The 23,324-nt window shown below is 45.0% G+C and overlaps 1 protein-coding gene across 4 annotated transcripts; it reads left to right on the top strand.

The window, feature by feature from the left end:
* The first annotated feature begins 2,268 nt into the window (after positions 1–2,268).
* Positions 2,269–15,253, top strand: MYOT (myotilin). Of its 4 annotated transcripts, XM_014253242.2 has the most exons (11): positions 2,274–2,424; positions 2,692–2,845; positions 4,130–4,732; positions 6,465–6,615; positions 8,517–8,618; positions 10,593–10,642; positions 11,201–11,333; positions 12,415–12,622; positions 13,496–13,661; positions 14,151–14,284; positions 14,658–15,253. In XM_014253242.2, exons 2-11 carry the CDS (start codon positions 2,826–2,828, stop codon positions 14,828–14,830), a joined length of 1,740 nt encoding a protein of 579 aa, XP_014108717.1. In that variant the 5' UTR covers positions 2,274–2,424; positions 2,692–2,825; the 3' UTR covers positions 14,831–15,253. The 4 variants fall into 4 exon arrangements, with proteins under 4 accessions (XP_014108720.1, XP_014108718.1, XP_014108717.1 ...); XM_014253243.2 differs by lacking the exon at positions 2,692–2,845 and having other exon boundaries at positions 2,272–2,424; XM_014253244.2 differs by lacking the exon at positions 2,692–2,845 and having other exon boundaries at positions 2,283–2,424; positions 4,556–4,732.
* The last annotated feature ends 8,071 nt before the right edge of the window (positions 15,254–23,324 follow it).

Below are 23,324 nucleotides of genomic sequence, written 5' to 3'. Positions count from 1 at the left end.
TGTATTACCAATGGCAAATACCAACAAATGCAGTAATGACAGAACAAAGCCATTACTGGGAATAGCTCTAAAGTGAATTAAATTCTTGTACCCATATTCTCCCAATTACTGCCTAGCAACAGGCACTCCACAAAAGCAAGAAAATGCAATTCAACAAGGCTGTCACTACTAGCTACTCCCTTCTGAGCCCTTTATACCTGCAGCTTACAGTGTCCTCAACAGCCCTGAAGAAGTAGAATAAAACCATTTTTGATCATTAACTTCATTAAAGAAACTCAATCAAAGCAAAAGAGGCTTCAGTCACTAATATACTGCCAGGTATTTTAGGTAGCTTTTAAGTATCTTAATTAATAAGCAACAGATCCTTAACTCTTTCTATATATTTTTTGCTATATGACTCAAGCAATGAGGAGAAAGAACCCAATCAGAAACAGCAGGGCACCATTCTTAGAGAGTAAACTGAAGCAGGGCAGAAAAGCTGATTTCCAACACCTCGCAGTGCTGGTCACAGCACTATTAAGTTACTTGGCACAGGAGATGAGATTTATTCCTCTGCCTTCATCAGTTCAGCTTCCAGTTCTTTCACCTTTTTTCCTACCTTTTGGATGTCACATTTTTCTGTTCCTTCTCTTTCACACAAGCTGTTCCGATTGTGCCCAGTCTTTTAAGTGTATAAAACTGTCCTTAAATTGATGCCTTACAGACAACTTTAGCACGAAGTTGAGCTTGATGGGAAGCCAGGGAGCCTGTCTGAGCAGAAGCCTGACCTTTACCGTGCTCACAGGTTCCTGCAGGGCAATGATATGATCTAGGTACTTTTTTTCTTCAAGTGCTTGCCTCTTTCTGTACAAACCACCTCTTTTTAATTACTTTACTTTTTGTTTTCTTTTTTTTAACGTAAAAAGCAAATAATCTCTCCAACAACTAGGGACGCACTCCCTCCCTTAATCACTTTCATGCGAGGAATTTATATAAATTAGCACTCAATTAACACCCGCTCTGCAGTTTTAGTTCGCAAGCGATGGGGCGATGCTTAAATACAAACACTGGAGGTGGATTAACCTCTTGAAGATGCTATGCTGACAGAGTCACGGGCACAGAGAAGGGAGATGGGAGCAGCTGGGAGCCCACACACAGCCCAGCTGCGGTACTTCCAGGCTTGGGGTGATTTTAAACAATAGGCGAGGGTTGCCAAAGTATAATTAAGATATTTAAAACACTATAATGTTAATTTAAGATGTAATTAGGCATTGAAGCTGGTGATTAAAGGGATACGAATCACCTAACCTGCCAGCAGGTTCTGCTGCTGCTCTCGTGAAAACACCACAGCTGCATTTTTTTCCATCCATGTAAATAGCTGTAATAACAAACAGCAAAACGTTAATATTTACAGTATTTTTATCATCTGCTTTCCAGAAGGCTCGTTTTGTTGCTCAGTTTATGACTCACATCAGTTTCAGACACATCCCTGAGCAGTGCCGCTGCTCCTGACCGAGCTCCGTGCGGGAGCGGGCTGTGTGGGGCGAGGAAGGGCTCTCTCAGGTCTGCGGCTGGAGGGATTTAAATCACCTTTAAACCTGGCTCTAAAGTATCTCTTGCTTTTAAGCGCACAGCCTTAAAATCAGTACCAGAGTTTTATCACTACAGAGGCAATTAGCTACGAACAATGAGTAAATGAATTAAACTAGGAATTCAGAACCACGGAATGGTTTGGGCTGGGAAGAAAAGAGATGACCTTTTTTCTGCCATAGGCAGGAACACCTTTCACTAGACCAGGTTGCTCAGGGCCCCATCCAACGTGGCCTTGAACACTGGGGATGGGTCAGTGACAGCTTCTCTGGGTGAGAATTTCCTTGGGATAAGAAAAACGAGATTTAGGGACGTTCAAGCATATTGTAGCGGTCCTTGCTCGCTGCTCCCTGACGGTGCTGTGGGCACAACACCTGCTTTTTCAAAAGCTGGAGACTTCTTCAGTTCTACCCCCTTCTGCTGTGCCCGGGGACGCTCCCGGGAGCGGCAGCGCTGAGCCGGGGCCAGGGCTGTGCCCACCGCCACCCCAGCGCCCCGGGGCAGAGCCGGGGACAGAGCCGGGGACAGAGCCGGGGACAGAGCCGGGCTGGCCGCTCCAAAGCAGCAGCACCCTCGAGAGCAGCAGCTCCGAGAGCCGGGCGGCCCCAGCGCTGGCCGCGGGCAGCTGCCCAAGTGCCGGCCCTCACGCAGGGTCCGGGCAGGCCGCGCTGCCGAGACTCTTATTGTGACAGCGCGGGCGCCGGGGCCAGGCCGGGCCCGCGGTGTCACCGCTGGCAGCACATTAAAGCCTCCGGTCTCGTACCGCCGCGCAGAGGGCGGCTATGACAGCCCGGGTCAGTGAATCGCCTTCCCAAAATACCGCCCGCGGCCCAGGTGACAACCCCTAGGCTGTAGGTAAGGTGCTTGTTCGGGGTTTTTCCACGTCGCTTTTCACTTGGAAGCTGGATAGGGAGGTGGCGTGAGGGGCTGCAGCGAGCAGGGAATGCTGAGGTGACACCGTACCTGGAGGGTGTGGCGGTGTCAGAGGGAACGTGGGAGGCAGCAGAGCCAAAAACGTGGGTTTGTTTTTAAACAGGCAAACTGTCTCTGTTATTACCTACTGTTTTCATCTTGTAAGGTCAAATGTCTCTTCGTATTTATTTTTTTCCCTCCCAAATCAAGGTGGAATGATTTGATGAGAACATGGCTTATCCCTTGCTGTGAGAAGTGACGCTGCGCATCTGAGCTTGGTTAAGTGCAGTGTTCTAGAAAGCAAAGTAAATGCTGGTGGCTGTCCACAGCCTGTGGTACAGTGAATGTACAAATCCGTGCACAGGTAGTGATATAAAAATGGGATGAATACTAGACTTAATGAGTTTTCTGCACCAGTGAATGAGGACTTAGTGTGAACATGGTCCATGAATTTGAGCCAGCTTCAAATTCCAAGAGTATGACAAGGGAAAAGTTAGGGAATTTTTACTATTAGGCTTCTGTTTACTTACAGCTAATTCACAACTAATATTGATGGTTATCTTTAAGAAATTAAAGCCTTGAGTCTTTAATATCAGAGCAACTTCTCCAGTTATTTCCCCCCATGGGAATTTATGACCTCTTGGAGCCCTTCTCCAGGCTCTCCAACGAGAGGAATACAATATTCCGGGTATATATAGCAGTGAAACAGCTGATCTCAGTGGGGCAAGATTACCATTTTTTCCAGCACATGTAACTGTGAGGATTTGTATTCTCTCTTTTTTTTTTTTTTAATTTTTTTAAAAATTTTTTTATTAGTGGCTTTATGTTTATTTAGGGGGATTATTTATTTATCCTGGAGCTGAAGCAGTTTGTCCATTTTAAAAAGCTTGCTCTATGAAACTTTCCCAGGTTTTGATATCAAACACCTGCAAAATAAATGCAGGACTCTGAGCAGCTTAGCTTGCTCTACCCCATCTTGCAGCTCATGTCATTCTGGCAATTAGCAGCCTTAATAACAAATCTCAGGAAATCACCTCAAACAGAGATACACAGTCCTTGGCATTCTAATCCAAATTCTCAGCTGGATATTAGAAGCTCTGAATTCAAAACCCATTAGAGGAGAATTCAGGAGATTTGGTTTCAAAAGTTTAGTTTTAGACTTAAAAGAAAGTTAAACTTTTGTGCTTTCCTATGGTATGAGAAATTTCTTGGCAGAGATAGCTGGTTCTGGGGAATAGTAGATTTAGTATTTTGACAGAGCACAAAACAGCAGGATCCAGGGATCTTTAGTTAAGATGATACACGGGAAATTACCTGGCTTAGCAGTAGTATCTGTGTTTATCTGTAGACTTAGGCAGGTGGTTAAACGATTGCTATTTCCTTTAGAATTTACTGAGCTCCAGCATATAAGACAAGCATGGTGGTTATTGCACTTGAGCCAGACTGCATAGCTTGTTATCATAACCCAAAATGTTCATACAGTTGTGGGACAGTTCTAACAAATCCTACATAACTTTAAGTTCAGGCTTTAATTTAGTTGTACTTTAACTTCATAGTATTTAGATTGTTAATGACTGCTCAGAACACAGTATTTTTGTGATTCAGCTTGTGACGTACAATTTATTTTATCTGTATTGTCTTCCTTAAGGGAAAATCCACTCCAAGAAAGCCTCTATTCTGCAAGGCAAGGGTTCCATTCTATCCAGGAGCCCAGCCAAGAAAACTTTTGTGGCCTACCACCTAGCTTTTACCAGCCACCTATCCAAAGCCAATTATCACCAACAAAAACCCAGGACAGCCGTGAAACCTCTCCTATGAGTGTCCCTACTCTCCCATCCGTTTTATCTATGTGCCAACCAACCATGTTTAACTACGAACGTCCAAAACACTTTATCCAGTCTAAGAGTGTGTGTCAAGGGCAACAGCAGCCTCCCGGACCTGCAGCCTCTACAGAGTCAAGCAGAGAAATCAAACAGTCCTCCATCCTCATACAGCCTCGTAACCCCAGCGGGCAGAAATTCTCCTCCTCGTCATCGCTGAGCTCTTCAATCACGCTCTCCTCTCCTTCCTGTAGTGCCCCTAAGGAATCCACATATCCCATCACACCTGCATCTGCACAGTCTCCTGCTAGCTCATCATCTGGCCAGAGGCTTCTACCCATGCCTAACCAATCCCCTGCAGCCTTCCTGTGCTCAGTGCTCCCCTCGCAGCCTGACTATAACAGCCCAGCTCCTTCTCCCATGGAACCTCAGTAAGTATCCACTGGCTTCTAACCTGCCCTGCTTCCCTGTGGCCTGGCCTGTCCCCAGAACTCACCATCCCATACCCAGTGCCCTGGGAAGGCACCAGGCTGGCTGAAGCCGGTGGCACAGCTCCCACTGTCTGCTGGTGTTCAAGGCAGAACTCGGCATGAGTAGGGTTAGGAGGCTGAGTGCTTGCCCTTGTGTGGGAATTAAACTGTACAGTGGGCATGTCACAGGCTGCTGTGTGAGTTTTCTGGAGCTGGTTTGAATTGTTTCATTTCATTTGACAGAAATCTCTTAAGGTTATTTAGAACAGAAGACAGGCGCCCAGTCCAATTAATTTCTTTCCAAAAACATGGCTAATGAACAAGGAGACAGGGGGAAAGCAGTAGTATTCTCCACACATAAACAACTTAGAGAGTCCTAGCAAGTCTCAGCAATATTGTCAGGTTGCACATCATGATGTGGATCTAAACTCACCTACAATACCCCTTTAATTAATCATACATGTAAAAGAAAGGCAGACCCTTGAAAATTTTACCCCTTCAGACCAAAGACTAAATTCTTTCCTGAATATGTATTATATCATTTTGCCTTTGGGCTGCAATCCAAATATCTTCCAAGGTCAGTGAGATCTCAAAGGGAGCTAGGCCTTGCCTTCTCACCAACTTGTACTCCTGCCAATATCAACTGGAGGTCCTGGGGAAAGTCAGGGTAGAATATGCACAAAGTGAGATATTGGAAAGTTGATAGGGGCAGGGGGTCCTGCTGACTTGGATATAAAACCAGGTTTAAGTGTCAGTTTGCATTCAGGAAATCAGAATACTTCTGTTTTCTGAATCACAGCACTGAGGGAAGAGGAAAGGTAAGATGGGGTGGGTTAACTGGGGAATGTTTCCTGAAGTCCTGCAGGAGTGTGGGGAGTTTGGGACGCAGCTGGAGTGACTGCTGGGGTTTGTGTTTGTAGTGTGGGGTTGTTTGTTTCCATTGCAAAGGGTTTGGGTGCTTCACTATGCTTTTCATATAAGCTGCTCTTACCTGTGTCATGCGATGAGTTCAGGAATTATTTTCCCAATCACACTACTAATGGGCAAACAGGGACATGAGATGTATTAATCTGTTGGGAAAATCAGTAAAGTTTTAAAGTTATAACTTGCATTATGTCCAAGCTGGGCTGGGAGTATTCTGGAATTATAACCCTCCTACTCTAGTCTTGTCAGCAGAACAAATTCCCCAGTAACAGAAGGAAGAGGATTTGGAATAGAAATAATTTCTGAACACAAGCACAGCATAGGAGGCCCCACTGCAAGTCACAAACCAGGTTAGGGCCTGTCAGCACAGAGTGCTGTGACCTCCGGCAGACCTTTGAACCTGTTCTGATGCATCTCTTTACCTAGCATCTTTCAGAATCAAATGTCGTACCCAGCTCCAGGAGCTGGTTGTATCCTGTGTGGATTGCTGGGTCAGGCTGTGAGGGGCCTCTGCAGGATGTAGGGATGCTGAACAAGTGTTGTGGGAGAACACTCAGTGACTTGGCTGCACCATGATGCTTCTTCCCCTTAAGGTTTTGATACTCAGTTATCCAACTTGGCCTGTTCACCTCCCAGATGCTTTGTGGGTTCATTTGAACTGCAGTTTTTAGGAGACAGGCTCACATTTTCATGTGCATTCTGTGAAGTTGCAGTAAATAATCCAGCAGGCCTGTGGGAATAACTTTGTTTTCTCTTCCTGCATGAGTAGTTACTCACAGCCCATGTATAACAAACAAGCCAGCATCAACTCTACGCCAAAGACATCAGACCAAGAAATTCGAGGAACAAAAGAGGCCCTCATTCAGGACTTGGAAAAGAAACTCCGATGCAAAGACAGCCTTCTCCAGAATGGCAACCAGGTAAGGGATTAATGAACTCTCAGTAGTGCAAGCAGGGGTGCAGAGACTGCTCCTACTACCCCAGAGGCTGGAGCTCCAAACTGAGCTAAAAGCAGAAGGAGCAGCACTGCCCAAAGACCTTTACTCAGAACCTCAACAGATCCTATGGCAGCAAAAGCCATTTATGACCAGAATATTCTTTCAGTGTGAAGAAAAAAGGAATATGTTTAGAGCTGTGGCACAAATTTGAACTCTCTTCTGGGGACCCTGTGGAACATCAGATCCTCAGAAAATTAAAAATCCAAGGAGGATGCCTCAGTTCTCTAGACATGACTACAACCTGGTTTTCAATACTGGGGTTAATAAACATCTCAAAATCATTAGAGCCTGAGGAAAAATTGGAACATTTGAAAGTTCATTCTAGGGACCACCAGCAAATTGGGTAAATATTTTTTTAATATGAACAACAATAAATGAAAGATATTACATGAGCTTTTTCATAAAGCCTGTCTCCTATAAGAAGGCTTCTTAGTCTTCATACTTATTTATTTATTCTGCAGAGGGTCACAATGGAATTCCCTTCACCAAGAAATCAAAATCTGGGAGAAAAATTTGCTACCAGTAGGGAAGCCCACTGCAGCAAGCTAAAGCAGGCAGGTTTCTAATGTGGGAACCTTTCTGCTGATTGGAGGCAGACTGGTAAAAGCCCAGAGTTTAAAGTTTCCATCTTCTTTTCCCTGAAGTAGAAAGAAGTATTTTCATGATCATCAGTGAGAACAGGTTTGTGTCATATATGTAATTTTAAATACTGAATGGGCAAACAAATAGGTCAAATCAGACTGAATATGCCCCTAAACAGGAATGTCCTATGTGTTGTAGGAAAGCTTGTCACAGCAAGTCAGCTTTTCTTCCCATAGGAAGCCAGGCTAAAAATAAGGCTTATGCAATCACCACTGTGTCCTCCTCCCCTTGTCCTCCAGCAACGTCTGAGCCAACTGGCCAATCTCAGCCACACTTGATACACACGTAAGGACCTCAGGGATATTCAGCTCTCGCAGGTTTTGCTAAAGGTCTTGTGCTCTCTTCTAAAGAAAAGTCCCACAAGGATCCCAAACCTTTCTCCACCCAGCAGTAGAACCATGTGTCTGCACAGAGTAGAAATTCAGTCACAGCTTGTCCTCGTGTCACAAAATCCAAACCCAAGTTAAACTTTGTGGGCAGTGAAGTCTCAGGTGTTCTGGTGCTCAGGGCACTAACATACTTTTCTAATGTAACCCAACTGACTGAGCTTGAATTTAGCTCTTCCCATTTTTATCCCTGTGTGTCACACAGGGCACACAGATCCAGACTGTTGGAACTATGTCATGCCCGAAATGTGTCCTTGCCTCCTCACCAGACAGCTCACAGCATTTCACCCTGCAGATGTGCTGCATAAACCTCCCCACCGCTTTCAGGGGCAGTGGTGCTCCCCTTTAGCTGTGCCTGCTTCTGGTGTGGCTCTTGCTTTTTTGGGAGCATCCATCATGCCTCCAGCTCCACAGCTGAATGACCTGGGAAGTTTCCCCAGCCCTAACAGAAAGGTACCCTGGGACTTAACTCTGGCTTCTGAGGATGATGCCATCAGCTACCCATAAATAATCCCAGCAGAGAAAGAGGAGGAGTGGAAGGCCACAGATGGCATTAGGGAGGCTTTGATGAACAGGCAGTTTAATCTTTTATGCATTTCAGTGCTGTATATATTGAGGCTGACTTCAGTTGGCATCACAGACTGCAAACCCTCTGGGCCAGACGTGGGGCTTCTGGTCAGCTCTTGCTTCCGTTGACAACATCCTGAATTTGTGGCATATTAATGTGCTCTTAACAAGCTGATGTGAAATAGTAAATGGACTTCTGACTGGAATTCCTCTCCGCTCTGCTTTCAGCGATTGACTTATGAAGAAAGAATGGCTCGCAGGCTGCTCGGACCAGTAAATGCTGCCTCTGTGCTGGACACACAGGGTGAAGACAACATGCAGAATGCACAGGTAACTGGGGACCTGTCTCTAGAGCAAGGATTTCCTGTGTTTGTGCTGTGGCCTGCTTGTACCTGGACGGGACAGAGATGGGGTTTATTTGGTACCAGTGTAGGTGAGGGGATGGCTCTCAAAGGCAGAGCTCTCCGTGGCAGAGGTTTGGTGTTTTCACACTGTGATGGCAGAGGGGGAAAACTGAGGCACCATTCCCTTACTGTGGCTGATTTGTAGGAATGACCTCTCCAGGAGGAATTACAACAGCTGCTGCACATCACAGTACCCAGTGCCTGTGACAGGCAGGGAGCAGCACCATGAGGGAGCCAGGTACCCACTCCCAACAGCCTGAGTGCAGGCTTGGCCAGGACAGCAAGATTTACACCTGTCACTGTTTGGAATAAGTGGCATTGGCTTCAAGAGGTCATGGCCTTGGGCTGGGATTGGTTGGGTTTAAGCCCTTCCAGGGGGCTGCAGTCATTAAGAGAATGCAAAGCAGTTATTTCAGCAGTGCACATGCTGATAGACAAGAATCTATCACTACTGGCATTTTCCAAAGTGTTTTAGTTGAAGACTTGCATCATTGGTTGGTTATTCAGACCAGTTAGAAGCTCTCTTTGGCACTTCTGTGCTCAAAGTTAGTGGAAATGTCCATGCTGTGGCACTGGGCTGTGCAGGAAGGAAAACACCCCTCCTGCTGCAAGCAGCAGAGAGCCAGGAGCAGGCACACACCTGCCAAAATGCCCCCAGCAAAACTCCTGCATAGAACAGACACTTAAGATGACAGCAAAGGAGGAATACACAGTTTGAGGTATTTCTCCTCAACAATCACCTGGTAAGAGCAGGAAAGAAGGGAAAATGACGAATGTCAGAGAGCAAGGGAAGCCTCATCTTTTGCACAGAACAAGGAAATATTCAGTCAAAACAGGATGACTGACAACTTCTCAGCATGTGTGAAATGCTGCTTTAAAAAAAGAACACTGGAAGCAGAGATTGACTTATGTTTGGGACATCTTACTCCCATTGTTCAGTCTTACTTTTAAATATTGTAGTCACTGGTTCATTCAGCCTCCTGATTCCTCAGAAACTTAATTCAGTCCATGTAACAGGTCATTAGAATAATCAGCAACTCCATCACTACAGCATCAATTCACAGGACAAGCAATTATTGTACCAAATTTGTAAATGAGCAGATACAGGCAATTGCCTTTGGAGTCCATGTTGAACTCAGCCCAGCCAAACGCTCATTCATGCAGTATTTCCCCTGAACTTAAAACTACCTGTGTGCTTGAAGTTTAAACCCAGGCTTAAAAGTTCCACAGCTCCAACCAAACATTGGAATGGCTCAATGCAAATACTCCAGAAATTTCCAGGCAGCGTTTGCTCTCTCTGACTCCACTGCTAAAACAAGTCGCTGGCACCAAACGCAGTCGCATTTTCCAAACATCCAGGCTCCTAACAGGAATCAGTCCTGGGTACTTTAGCAGATTTAGTCATGTGATTGCAGAGTTGTCAGTGAGCTGAGCTGGTGCTGTGATCTAGAAAGAAAAGTATTTTCCAGCTCAGCATGTGTCCATCGCTGTTGGTACCATATTTAAGTGGGCACAATACAAGGCTCTTGCCAGCAATTCCACTTCTATTCCTGCTGTGGAGAAGGACACTCTGTACTCAGCTCCCAGTTTAGATATTGCCAGGAGTCCTGCTCCTCTCTAACAAAGGTTATGGGCTGGCTGAAAACTTTGTGTGCCAGACAAAGCTGCTGCACCCATCACCTGGGCAGCAGTGAGAAGTCCTGCTATGGCAAAGCCTATGGTGAACACAGAGTGTGTCAGGTCCTCATACAAGTTCCTCTACCTCTTGTCCCAATGACTCCTGAAGTAGAATAATTTTGTTTTTAAGCAGCAGTCATGATATGAACTTAAAATGGCTTCTCATTCAGTCTACAGATAAATCGTTCTAAGTGAACTCACCTCTCCTATTTCTCTTCCTAAGCACCAGAATGCAGAAAACATCAGGCTGCAGGTTCCTACAACACATGTAAGGTAAAGCAAAAACTTGTGCTGTGCTATTCTTCAAGATCTTATTTCAAACATTCCTAGACAACGTTGGTTTAATCTCACTACTTATCAATTTTGATAAATTAGTAATTATTAAATTCACTCCCTTTTGACTAAAATGCTACCATGTGTGGATGGGTGATGATGCCTGTGATCCTAATCCAGTGAATTCTAAGCATAGCATTAGAGGTTTAAAAGCTCCATGCAGATTGGGAAAATATTCTTTGTATTCCATAAGATTAATTTCTAGTCAAAGAAATAGAAATATTTAAATGAATATAAGTTATGAAAATGAAACACAGCCTTTCTCATCAATTCTTTTGGATATTAGGCCATAATGAAGGTTATGCTTTTGTGTTGAATTTAACAACTTGAGCAAGAGAAGTGGCTGATCAAAAGTTATGACTTACAGCTGAAAAACCAACCAGAACTGTAGTGCTGGATTCCTAAACGTGTTAAGGGACTCCAGCTGCAATCAGAGTTTTGATGTCACTTGTGCTACAGTAGCTTTTACACAATTAACTGTTCCTGTCCCATTTCTAGGAGCAGACCATCCTCAAGAGGCGATGATCGTGGACATGACTCAATCCAGGAAAAGTTTTTTCAGCCACGTTTTACACAAGTGCCTGAAGATGTAGTGATTGAGGAGGGGCGGTTCTGCAGGCTCGACTTCAAAGTAATGCCAACCTCTCCCTTCCAATTCCATTGCCACCCTCTCCCTTCCCATTCCATTCCCTCCTGGGGTGTGGGGCATGGAGAGAGGTCTCTGCAGTGCCTTTGCACTTTAGTGCTCTGGCTTATTAAAGGCAGATGGTTCAGGGTCTCTCCAGGCTATGGAAACCAAGAAACAGGAGATGGCTAAATATTTCAGCAATTTCCCCTGGAAAATATAAGTGGAATTAGCTGCATAAAATTTGTGATTAAAGATGAATAGAGGTAAATATAGACCACTGCAGAATGTCTCTAGACCTTCTTGTGAAGAATGAATATTAATGCCCTGCTGAAAAAAAGGTATTTTGGCAGGGAACCTTGTGCTTTGCACAGGGACTCCACTACTTCAGTGGACACACGTCCAGCAAGGTCTGTGTAGGACTCACCTCCCTTTAATGAGTCATCCCTGAGGTAACTGTACCTTTGCTGGAACAGACAAGCAAGGAAATGCCTTAAAGAGAAACAAAACTCAAGAACAGCCTTCAATTTCATGGCACCTGTACCAGCCCTGGGGTAAGAAAAGACCCTTCTCTCCCTCATAGGTTTGGGTTTTTCTAATGACTGCCAATCTCTTTGCTACAGTAAACTCTGGCCAGACTTACACGTGGCCTTTAGCCATCTTCCTCAGAGTTGCCTAAACTTCTGCATGCTGTGGAGAAGCTGGGCCATGTCTGCAGAACAGCTTATTTACAGGCATTATCAGTTATGGGTGTCAGCATTGCTGCAGTGAGAGCTGTGGGAACAAAAGGCTGAACCCACAGTGAGCATCTTGGGCCTGATCAAAGCCACCTACAAGAAGGGAACAACAGGGGGTTGCAGGAACAACATCTACTGTCTTGTAGCTAAAGCTCATCTTTCCACAGCGCTCCATGAGCCTTTCTGTGCAATGTCACATTTTGAATATTAATGTGATGTTGGCAACATTATCCAGTTTTGCAGTAGAAACATGGTTTGATCACCTATCAGCACCAAACTCCCTGTAGTATTGGAGGGATTTTATTATCTTAAAGGTGTTTGACTTTTCACTGCTCTCCTCTCCCTCACAGGTTAGTGGGCTCCCAACTCCAGATGTGATGTGGTACCAGAATGGAAGGATGGTTCACCAGGATCAGTTTCATAAAATGATAGTGTCAGAAAAGGGGTTCCACTCGTTTATTTTTGAAGCAGTCAAATCAGCTGATGCAGGCACATACGAATGTGTGGCTGTCAACCGCGCAGGAGAAGCATCTTTCACAGTAAAAGTGGAAGTAATTGGTAAGACTGAGAGCCCTGATAATTCCCTGGCCACACAGGGAAAGTCTCAGCATTCTACTGCTTTCCTCCCTGTGTTTAGGAAATTAAACTAACAAGAAGCAGAGGCAGCACTGTCACACTGTATTAGGAACGGCAAAAGTGACAACACAGACTCTCTAGCTTTAGTTGCAAAAGGAGAGCACTTTTTATTCTTCCAGATCTTCTTTTATAGACAGTTCCGAGAAGGTCTGAAAAGATAAAACTCTCATTGGTCATCAAACTAACACATCACCATCATTGGACAGCCAGGAACAACACTCCTTGACTGTTTCTTGCAAGTAAACAACAAGGAACAAACAACACCTGCAAAGGTTGTTTTCCTTCTCTAAGGACTGTTTGGATTCCTCCTTATGATTTCCCAGGCCAGAGTGAGAAAGTTGTGTTCTTGACTTTCTCACAAGCTCAAGCTAGTGCCTGAAGCCTAAAAATCTCTTATTTGACCACTGTCAGTTCCCACATAGCACTCCACATATTCAGGCTCAAACAATAAAACTCAACTTACCTGTTCCAAGACTATTTTAGTAACTACATCTAGGATGCTGTATTTCTTCAAGCCACTTCTATCAGGACATTTAGATATAATGAGATGTCCAGGATTTAATTTAATTGGTGTTCTTAATTTTCCAGGATTGATAACATGTTAATTTACTCTTCTTCTAAAATGGACTGTGTTTACTACACCCTTATGCTCATGGGAACTGCCTGCAGGCTTAAGAGATGCAATGAGGAACACATGTCCTCCTGGATTTAGCATCCTGAAGTCTTAAAAAACAAGAATGACATCAACATTCCACACTTCCAGTAACTCCTCCTTATCTCTCCTCTTTAATTTAGCAAAAGAACATCACATGCCCCCAACTTTCATTTTCAAGCCACAAAGCAAAAAGGTTTTTGAAGGAGATACGGCCAGACTGGAGTGCCAGATCTCTGCCATCCCAACACCTCGGATTTACTGGAAAAGAAACAACGAAATGGTACAATATAATACAGACCGAATAAGGTATCCTACTGATGAGTTGGCCATTGGTGTGTTAGAAAACAACAGCCAGTATTTGCCAAATCAGATGTAAATGGGCTGGTCTCTAAAAGCAGCAGGCTGGAAAGCTGGATCTGCCCCTCATATGTGACACGAGGCACAGGCCCGTGTGCTGGCCAGGCACGGTGCTGAGAGCCTTGTTTTGAGGGCACAGAGGGAGAGAGCTGTGCCCAGGTGCCCCTCTGAGCACCAGCAGGAGTAGATGCCCATATTCTCCATGCCTATGGAGAACCACAGCTTTGGGACTGAAATGTGCAGTGTGGGGTTACACACTGACCCACCTGCGTGGTGCCAAGATGTGAATCACTGGTGGCACTACCACAAATGTTCATGTCTGAGCAGTGTGCAGTGCCCTGCAAGAATTGTTCTGGGGCTTTCTCAGCTCCTCAGCATGTAAACTGCTTTCTCCCCTTCCCCCCAAAGCACTTAGGCATTAACATCTTCATTTTTCAGCTTGCTCCATGACAATACTGGAAGGATTTGCCTCCTGATCCATAATGCAAACAAGAAGGATGCTGGCTGGTACACTGTGTCTGCTGTCAACGGGGCAGGGGTGGCCACGTGCCATGCCAGGCTAGAGGTTGCAAGTAAGTTCCAGGTCCCAGTGCCACAGAAAGTGCATCTTATAATCAGAACTGGCCCTCAAGATTAATCTCATGAAGTTCAGACTGCTGGGAGGATTTATTTCCTAGGCAAAAAGTAACTAACCTGGGAAAAACTCTTTTGTTTAGTGCAGGACACTGTAGAATGTTCTTTTGCACTTTTAAAGACTACAATTTCCCTGACACCAAGCAAGAGAGTGAATATAAATCTCTAGTGCCTGAGATATGGGTTTGTCTGCTAAATTCTTCCCAAGGGCTTGCTGGTTTATATTGCAGATAAAAAGCAATGGGGTTGCTTTGCCATGGGTCTCTCTACACTCTGGGAAGGCACTGAAAAGGGCTTTTCTCTCTCTTCCAGCACATGCAAATAAGCCACTTCCAGCCCCAAAGCAGTTACGGGTTCGACCAACTTTTAGCAAGTATTTGGCACTTAATGGAAGAGGACTGGATGTGAAACAAGCTTTCTCACCAGAAGGGGAGTTTCAGCGTTTGGCTGAGCAGTCTGGACTGTATGAAAGTGATGAACTTTAACTGGAAATGAAGAGGAAAACCTCACACCTATAAGAGACAGTTACAACGTAGATGCAGTTAACTGGTGATTGCTCTAATTAGCAAAATGTCTACTTACATATTTTTACTTTGACTCTTGCACATTCAGCTCTTCCTGTTTTACCATGTTAGATTTTATTTATATGGTTTGGTGACTATAGCCATTAACTGAGTATTGCATTTTAACTAGAAAGCCTAAGAAAGCAGGTTAATTAGTTTTTACAAGTGTGGGTGGGCTTAGTTCCACCTGTGCTTGGTTACATGCTAAGGTAGCTTGGTTTGTACTGCTTCTCTAATATCACTCGTGATAATATAGGAAGTCTGTACTGTCTGAATACTAAACCAAATAGATTAGAGTGTTTTTATGAGAATAAATTAGAGGCAAATAAAATTTTAAATAACCAACATCAGCTATGACACTTCCTTGCTTGATCTATTGAAAGCAACTTTTGAATGTCTGGCATCAGCTGCAGCCTGGGAAAGATGGATTCTTACCCTCCTTAGCTTCTTAGCTTTCCACTTGTCCCCTCCCCTGTCTGTTCCCACTGTCATTTGTCATCAGACATATATAAAATATTTAGCATAAACTGAATGCCGACACCCTATTAACACTACACCAATGCCAGTGAGGCAACATCAATATTTCTTCTCCGTGCACACTTGGCCCAAAAGCTGCCCTCTATAATATGAATCATGAGGGCTATCGTATTTTCCCTCCTTTTATCAAGGAGTGGTTGCAACTTATCTTGCTGTTGACCTCAACAAGCTGTTGATTTGAGTCACCCAAGTGGTTTGTGTGCTGCTGTTCAGACACCTTGTTTAAAACAGTATTAAATACCATGGAATGTGATTTTGCTGAACTCTGGCAAACCAAGACTTTTCAACTGTACTTACTGCAAGAAAATTTGTGGGGGTTGATATAGCCTGAACTCCTCAGCAAGGTGCAGTCAGCAAAACTCTCAAGCATCTTCCAGAACAGAAAAAATGAGGCCTCAGTTAACCCTGCACTGCTGTCCCATTAAATAACCCCCCCAAATCTGAACTGCATAACACTGACTATTAATTTCCCCAAAAATCCTGCAGCTGTACCACCACACATCTCCTCTGGGCTGCCCAGGTGATGAAACACACTGAGATAATTCTCCTGTTGCATGTTTGGAGATGGAGTTGATCAGATGCAAGCCAGTACCCAGTTTATCCACAGGCTCCACTGGAAGGTTGGAAAGTCTGCGTCATTTCTCTGACAGATGTCTTTACACACAAGTCATGGAATAGCTGAGGTGGCTCCCACTCTTTACCAGCAATCACTGTGTCAGCTGCACCTCATTCAGTACTCACTCCTTACTCCACACATCATCCACCCAAAAACGTCCCTGCAGTGGAAATGGCTCCCAATTCCCAGCAGCAGCACTCAGTGACAACTGAAAATGGTAGAGCAAGGTTAGAAGCTGTTGTCACCCTCTAAATTCAGCCTGTGAGTGTCCCCTCCTCCTTGCCCCTTCTGTCTGGTGATGTTCAGCGTGCTGGGCACAGCCATGTCCCAAAGCTCTGCCTGGAGCTCTCCTCTTCTGAGGGTGACAGGAGCAGTTCTGGGAGCTGATTTCTGGAGGGCAAAGCTTTCCTTGTAAATATGTTTTCTTAGTGTTAGTTCAGAGCAACCTCACTTCAAGGTTCCCCTGAAAACCATGTGCTAAAAGTTGTGCTTTCAGCTGAAGAAAGGCAACCAACACCTTCAAATGCATTTGAAGAAATTCTGGGTACAAACAATACTGATACTTCTGAGTAATCAGCCTAGGAAAGCAACAGGCCAGCTAATTGCTGCATCATGTACTCAATACAGGGCTTGGTCTGAAAAAGTCTTCAATAAAAAATATTTTCATAGTTTGCAAAGGGATCCCTGTTGGATGGACTCTATGGGAGAAATGCTATCACAACACAGCATTAACCCTCCCAAACAACAACAGCCATATTGGCTACAGGAATTTGGGAGTAGCCCAGGTCCACCAGCTGAAAGGAGGCAACATCTACCTGTAATTCCACACATTTTTAGCATACAGCAAACATCATTACTGAGCTGAAGACAGGTCTGATTTCAGTCTAAGGAATCAATCTGAGCAAGTAATCGTGCCTGAACACAGAAATGTTTCTGAAAGTGCCACGATTCTGCAGTCAGTAAGAGCCATGAGTGGAATTAGCTGAGCTTTTCTCTTGTTTACATTGAGATAAAACATGGATTTGTTTTTGTGCCAACATTAGAGATGGGCATTTGGCATGGGAAATCCACAGCAGATAGACAGGAAGAACTGGAAAGAGGAGCCCAGATGAGCAGAAGCACATGTTAGTGTTCCTATCTCCTCTATCATCTCTGCAGAAATCAATTATAGGAGGCCTGAATTTAAATCGCATGTTTATAAATTGGAATCAGGCAAAAATACTCTGGAAATGCTCTGCTTCACACACTTCATTTAGCACTGATTTAACACAATGAGAGACCACGTGAACATGCCTAAGTAACAATGATCTATGTAAACCAGAGTTATTTCATTTAAGGTAATGAAATATAGTTTTAAAGTAATAAACTACCCAGCCCATGTTGGGTGAAATCCAGATTAGTAAGCAATAGCTGCTTTATGAAGGTACTGAGCAACAAAATAAAGGCACTGGGAATATGTTAAAGCTGCATATCTTGTGAGTATTTAATGTAAAGAAAAATGCTATTTTAAGGTCTGTCTTAAGTGGTCAGTTTTGCATGCAGAAGAACACAAGAACTAACAAGGATTACAAAATTAAAGTTCAGGTTTACATCAGTTTGGGCTCCATAAGCTGAGCTGTTTTGTTTTCCCATTTCTGAGAGATGGAAATACACCTCAGCCCCCTCATTATCCCCATGGAACTGGGATCTATGGGCTGGTACAACAGTGGAGGATATATCTTCACCTAAATCAAAGCAGGAGAGTGTGGAGAAGTTGATGTTTCTCAGGCAGAACAGCCAGCTCTCTAGAGGAAGCAGAGCTGCATTAATCAACAGCTTGTTTGCATTTCATAAACATAAATGTATATGTATTTCTCAAGATGTAATGCTAATGTGAACCTCTTCTGGATAATCAGGTGAGCTCTTAGCTTTACTGTGTGTGAAATCCAATTTACTGAGGCATGGTGTTTCCATAAAGACACAAGGAAAGTCTGAGTACCTCAGGCAAGTGCAGCCACTTTTCCATAGGTAGCAGCTGGCAAGAGAGTAATTCCTAAAAAATACAGAAATCCAGTTAGATCAAGGAACAGACCCAGATCTGTCCTTCCCATTTTTTGGCAACAGTTGGTGTCTGGTCTGTACACTGGTTGCTGCTGGCTGTTGGAAAAGATTTTTTGGTCTTTTTCAAGGTCAAAGACTGTATTATTAGTCCTTGTTATTAGCAATATTAGACAATTAAGGCCTGAGATGATTCGAAGGGGTTGTATTTATCACCAGCCCCCAGTTTTTTCCCTGACACCAAGGCCGCTCTCTGCTCCCCACACATCCTACATGAAGTCCATCAGATCAGTCACATGTTGTGATTAATTCCTGTGTCCTTGCCAAGTCTTGTGTTGCCTCTTTGTCATGGCACCCATGGTCTAGAGATCTACAAAGACAGTAAAACTGAGGAAGAAATGCTTCAGAAGTGCCCAGAGCTGGCTGCATTTGCTGCTGTGGGGGCGAGTTATCCCTTGGCTTTCACCTCTGTGTTTGCCAGCCTAGGCCAGAACTGGCTAAAGAGTCAATGAGGCAGAAGAGCCCCTGGTTAGACTCAGCCTAACTTGTCCTACCCTGAAGAGGCTGCACGGACCAGGGTCCAGAACAGAAACCCCCTTCTGGCCTTGCTGTGGCTCTGTGTCCTCCCTAGCCTTTATCCACCCTGTTTGTTTTAGCCTGAATCCTGGCAGAGCAGGGAACTGCTGGAGCACAGCGGAGCTGGCACAGTAAAACTGGAGTGTGTGTGGTGCGTGGCACAGCACAAACCCAGAACTGCCACAGCACAAACACAGAAGGTTTGGCTAGTAAAGTCTCGTATTTGCAGCTTACAACAAAACATCCAAAAAGCTCAGGTTCTTCAAATCTAACCAAGGGCCTTTTGAAGCTGATCCAATCTTCCCTGTGCAAAATGACAGCTTGAAAAGAGGGCAGGGAGCTGGACTGGAGTCTCCCTGGCTTCTGCTTTCATCCAGGATCCATCCTTACCCTTGTCTCCAACACTGTCTGCACTGCAGAAGGGTCCCAGCTAAAGGAAGAGCTGCTGTCTGATGCCCATGTTTATCCAGATTGCTGTTTCCTTGCATCCTGGTGAGTTCTTTACAACATATAGTAAATGTGCCGTCAACATCTTCCTTCTGTGGATAAATGTATTGGCTCTATTCCCTTTCTGTGTACTCAGGAATCACAGTGTTCCTAAGCACAGCGTAAATGTTCACTTTTACCTTCTCATGGGTGAGTTGCAAAGACAGAGCTCAAAGGGAGAATTCTGTTTATAAGATTCCAGAGTTTAAAATCACCTCTCCCTCATGAACATGGGTCATGAGAATTCCAAGCTCATTTAAAAAAAATTTGCACATGGGCAGCTGTCTCCATTGAAGCAGCTGGGATAACACCACAGGGAAAGAGCCTCCCTAAACTCAGCCTTTTCCTAGACCCAGTGTTAGCCAGGTATGACCTGTACAGACAGCCTGGCTGCAAGAGAGGAAGGCAATCACAGTTTTGTAGCCAACAGCTATGAAAAATGTAACTATTTCTTAACTGCAGAAGGAGGCAAAATGTTCTGACCTTGATTCAGGACTGCCTTCATGACGGGACACCTAATTTAATTGTATTTTATTTGTAAATACATCTGCTGATCTCTGGACAGAGAGTGCAAACTTCTCCAAAATTAGGAACTACCTTTGTTCCTAACCTCTGGAGCCAAACCAATGGAGACAGTGCTACGGAAAAGGTAGGCTTTATTCTTACCTATAATCTTAGAAACTGCTGTTTATATTTTGGAAGTTGAATACAAAAGGAGTCACAATTGCCCCTACTGTGACTTACAAAGTCTATTTTTCCATAGGATACTATTTTTAACATCATAGAAATACCAAAAGTTAAACCTATAAATAAAGATAAATCACCAATTATACCCATGAAGTAAAATGAAATCTTTTTTAGGCCAGGTCCTACACTGCAACAGTAGAATTGGCAGCAGGGCGAGAGCAGGGAGTTTTAGCAATTGTATAAAGTTGTGAGCTGGACATTTCCCCAAACGTTAACCAGAAACAGATGTATGGAAAACAAACAAGTTTCACAGCAATCTATTGGGTCACAGGCTGCATCTACAGCAAGAAGAAATATTACTGCAACTTCCCTTTGCTTTGCTAAAAAGGTTTCTTGCAGTCTTTGTTCCAGTTCCATATCTGGAGTAAGTCTGTGTCTGTACAACATATTTTTATTTTAAAATCACTTCTACAAGAAGAAAGGGAAAAGCCCCCAGGCTGTCTGTAAACACTACTGCACAACAATCCCTGCCATCTCTCTCCACTCTGAAAAGAAATGTGTATTTCTATATCCTGTCTTTTTTGGAAGGGCCAGAAGGAAAGTCTACTTACAGCCATATGTGGAACATTTTTCCCAACAAACAAAAATGTATCTCTTCCTGCAGGAGTGACTGTGGTACTGGTGTCCCAGTCAGCCATGCTGGCTTTGTTTGAGACGTGTTGGTTTTTTTTTCACATCCCTCTGGTGTTGAATTTGGAGTCATCAAATCTACAGGAAGGGAAGGAACTTCATCAAGGGTATCCAGTCTCTGAGGACAGAGACTCAGAGTGACATCTCCAGTGCAGCATTCCAGCAGGGTGTGGGAGTCTGTTCCTGCAGATGTTGTTCCCATCCTCAGGCAGCTCAGTGCTTGCTGGAACCTCACTGAGCAACAATCCGAGAGGCAGAACTGCACAAAGTCAGTGATTTTAAGATATTTTAAATGCTTTTATACTGGCTGCCCTCAGGGAGGGAAGGATTTAGTAGAGCTTCAGGAAAGAGGGCACAGCAGAGTGTCTGAGCTCAGCTGGGAACAGACTGTTCATGCAGTTTAATTAAAACCAACTACACACCCCCACTCTTTTTTTTTTTCCATATCTGTTCAAGAGGAGCAGGACTGTCAATAAATGTATAACAACAATTGCTTCTGGCTCATTTCTCCAAACCTTTCAGGTGCTGTTCTGAGAACTGCCCAGCCCTGCTGGGGCTCTGGGCAGGCACTTCTACAGATGCCTGAATGACATCAACTTCTGCTGCTCTGAGACCCAGCTGTGACAGGGGGAGCAGATCCCGAGCCCTGGCAGCATCCCGGACCTGCTCCCTCACATCCGCGCTCCCTTTGCCCTTGCTCCGTTCATGCATCAGCTGCCGAGGTTAATGCTTATCTCTCAACAATTCCTACCGCAGGTATCGGTTACCTTCAGAGAAAAAAGAATAAATTTAAGCTTTCAGGAAAAACCCCAAGTCTCTTCTCCTCGGCTCAGGACCTCACAGCTGTCGGCACCAGAGGGCGCTTCGCTTCATCCTTGTACCAGCCGGAATTCCGGGAAGATCCTTTTTATTCCTCAATCCCTTTATTCCCGTAGCCCCAGAGACAAGTCATGTGCACTCCCAGGCAGTCACTGCTGGCTGTTTATCGCTAGGACTCGGCTGCAGGACAAGGAAAACGCGTCCAGGCGCCGTCCGGACGATGCCACGGGAAAAGCCGGGGCAGCCCCAGTCCCTGCGCCAGGCAAGTTCTGCTGCTGCACATCTCGGCTCCTGCAGGACACACAGCCCCAGCCCCCACAGCCCCTGAATCTTACACAAATCCTACAGGCAGCTGTATTTTCAAGCCGATGCCTTGCGTTATCACGCTGCTACATGGGCTCCATTCTTCCTGTGTCTAATCCCAGTGTGGAGGAGCAGGGTGACGGAGAAGGGAGCAGAGGCATTCAAAGGGTCCCAGGAGGGGATTTCCAGCCCAACAGGGTAAGCAATACCCCCACCAGGGGTCACTGATTCTGTACGATGATCTCCTGGCCACACCAATCCATCCACCCTCTTCTGAAGGGACCAGCTTTAACAACTAAACCCCTCCTCCCTTCCCCTCCAAAGGGATCTTGTTGCCAGGCAGTAGCCCAGGACACTTGGCCCTGAACACATAGGTCACTGAGGATGTGTTGATCCCGATTACTCAATAGCCTGACAGCAAGAAAGCAGGTGTGTGGCACCTTTGGCATCTCCAAGCTTTCCTCCTGCTGTCAGCCCTCTCATACAGAGCCTCAAAACCTTTGGACACATTTCCTCTCCCAGAACTTCCCAAAAGAGCTTTCAAGCACTCCTCAACCCCACCCCACTCCCCTGGGGCACAGGACACCCTCTCCATATCCTGCCTGGCTTTTCCCTGCAAGCTCTGTGCCCTACAGCGACAACAGCTCTGACAAATCTGAAGAGGGAAAGGTTGGAAGACTCTAGACTTGCCTTGTCTCAGAACTGGTTCTCCAGTCGTAATTCTTCCCAATATAACCAAGCTTTTTGCACCCTCAAAAACATGCTTCTCCTCCATTTTGACCAATACTGTTCAATACAGTTATTTCCTCCTTAAAATCTTAGTTCAATGCACATTGATTTGCAGCAGTTCCCACTAAACCAGTCTCTGACGGAATTTTGTTTTCTTATTAGCATCCTGGTCACAGCAAGCTTCACTGAATAAATAATGTAATTAAGGAAAAACAGGGGATTGTACAATAGACCTGTAGGAATCTTGTTCATTCTTCAGGCCAATGTCCCAGGAATGGAATTCCCCCATTTTCAGAGAAAGGCCATGTGATCAGAGGGAAGGTTATTCTGCCCAACCCAAAGAACATGCCCAAGGCTGCCTTCCATCTCCTTTCCTTGCTCCCTCAACTTCCCGGTTTCTTGTTCCCATGTACCTGCAGTGCCACACATCCACAAGCAGAGTCTTCGCTTTCAGGAGTTCTTCAGCCCCTGCCACACCTTAGGCTGAAGAGAGGTGGATTTTCACAGACTACAAGAATCAGCTTCCAAGACCTTGATCACTTTCTATGAACCCACAACACACTATGAAATAAAGGCTGTTTGGTTCAGAGAGAAAGCATCCTCTGGTGTGTACAGCAGTGTGCAAGAGCAGTGTTTCCTGGCCTCAGAGAGCAGTGACTGCTGCAGTACTGATTCCAGGGATACAGATCCTCATGGATACAGAGACACAACAGCCATGCTCAGCTGAGGGAGCGTTCACTGGCAGTGAATGAATTGTCCCAGTGGTGGCTCCCTGCTCCATCTGCTGCCTGGCTGCTGCTGGGGCAGGAAGGAGCCAGACTCCCAGCGTGCTCCTGCATCACTCCCAGCAGGAACTGAAGCCCAGCCAGGACCACGGATCCAAGCTGCCAGTCCAGGAGCTGCTGGGGCCCCTCTCCCGCACAGCCGGCACGGGCA

This window comes from Pseudopodoces humilis, chromosome 17 (genome assembly GCF_049639895.1).
Source record: "Pseudopodoces humilis isolate 2021_Gansu_Grassland_sample_001 chromosome 17, ASM4963989v1, whole genome shotgun sequence".
Lineage (NCBI taxonomy): Eukaryota > Metazoa > Chordata > Aves > Passeriformes > Paridae > Pseudopodoces > Pseudopodoces humilis.
This window is presented reverse-complemented; position numbering and strand designations above follow the sequence as displayed.

What these genes read in the sequence shown, in the direction of transcription:
- MYOT (XM_014253242.2), top strand. Translation starts at nt 2,826, where the DNA reads ATGTACAAATCCGTGCACAG. An exon ending in TCTGCAGGCTCGACTTCAAA is followed by an intron (nt 11,334 to 12,414) that starts GTAATGCCAACC and finishes TCTCCCTCACAG; the next exon opens with GTTAGTGGGCTCCCAACTCC. An exon ending in AGTAAAAGTGGAAGTAATTG is followed by an intron (nt 12,623 to 13,495) that starts GTAAGACTGAGA and finishes TCTTTAATTTAG; the next exon opens with CAAAAGAACATCACATGCCC.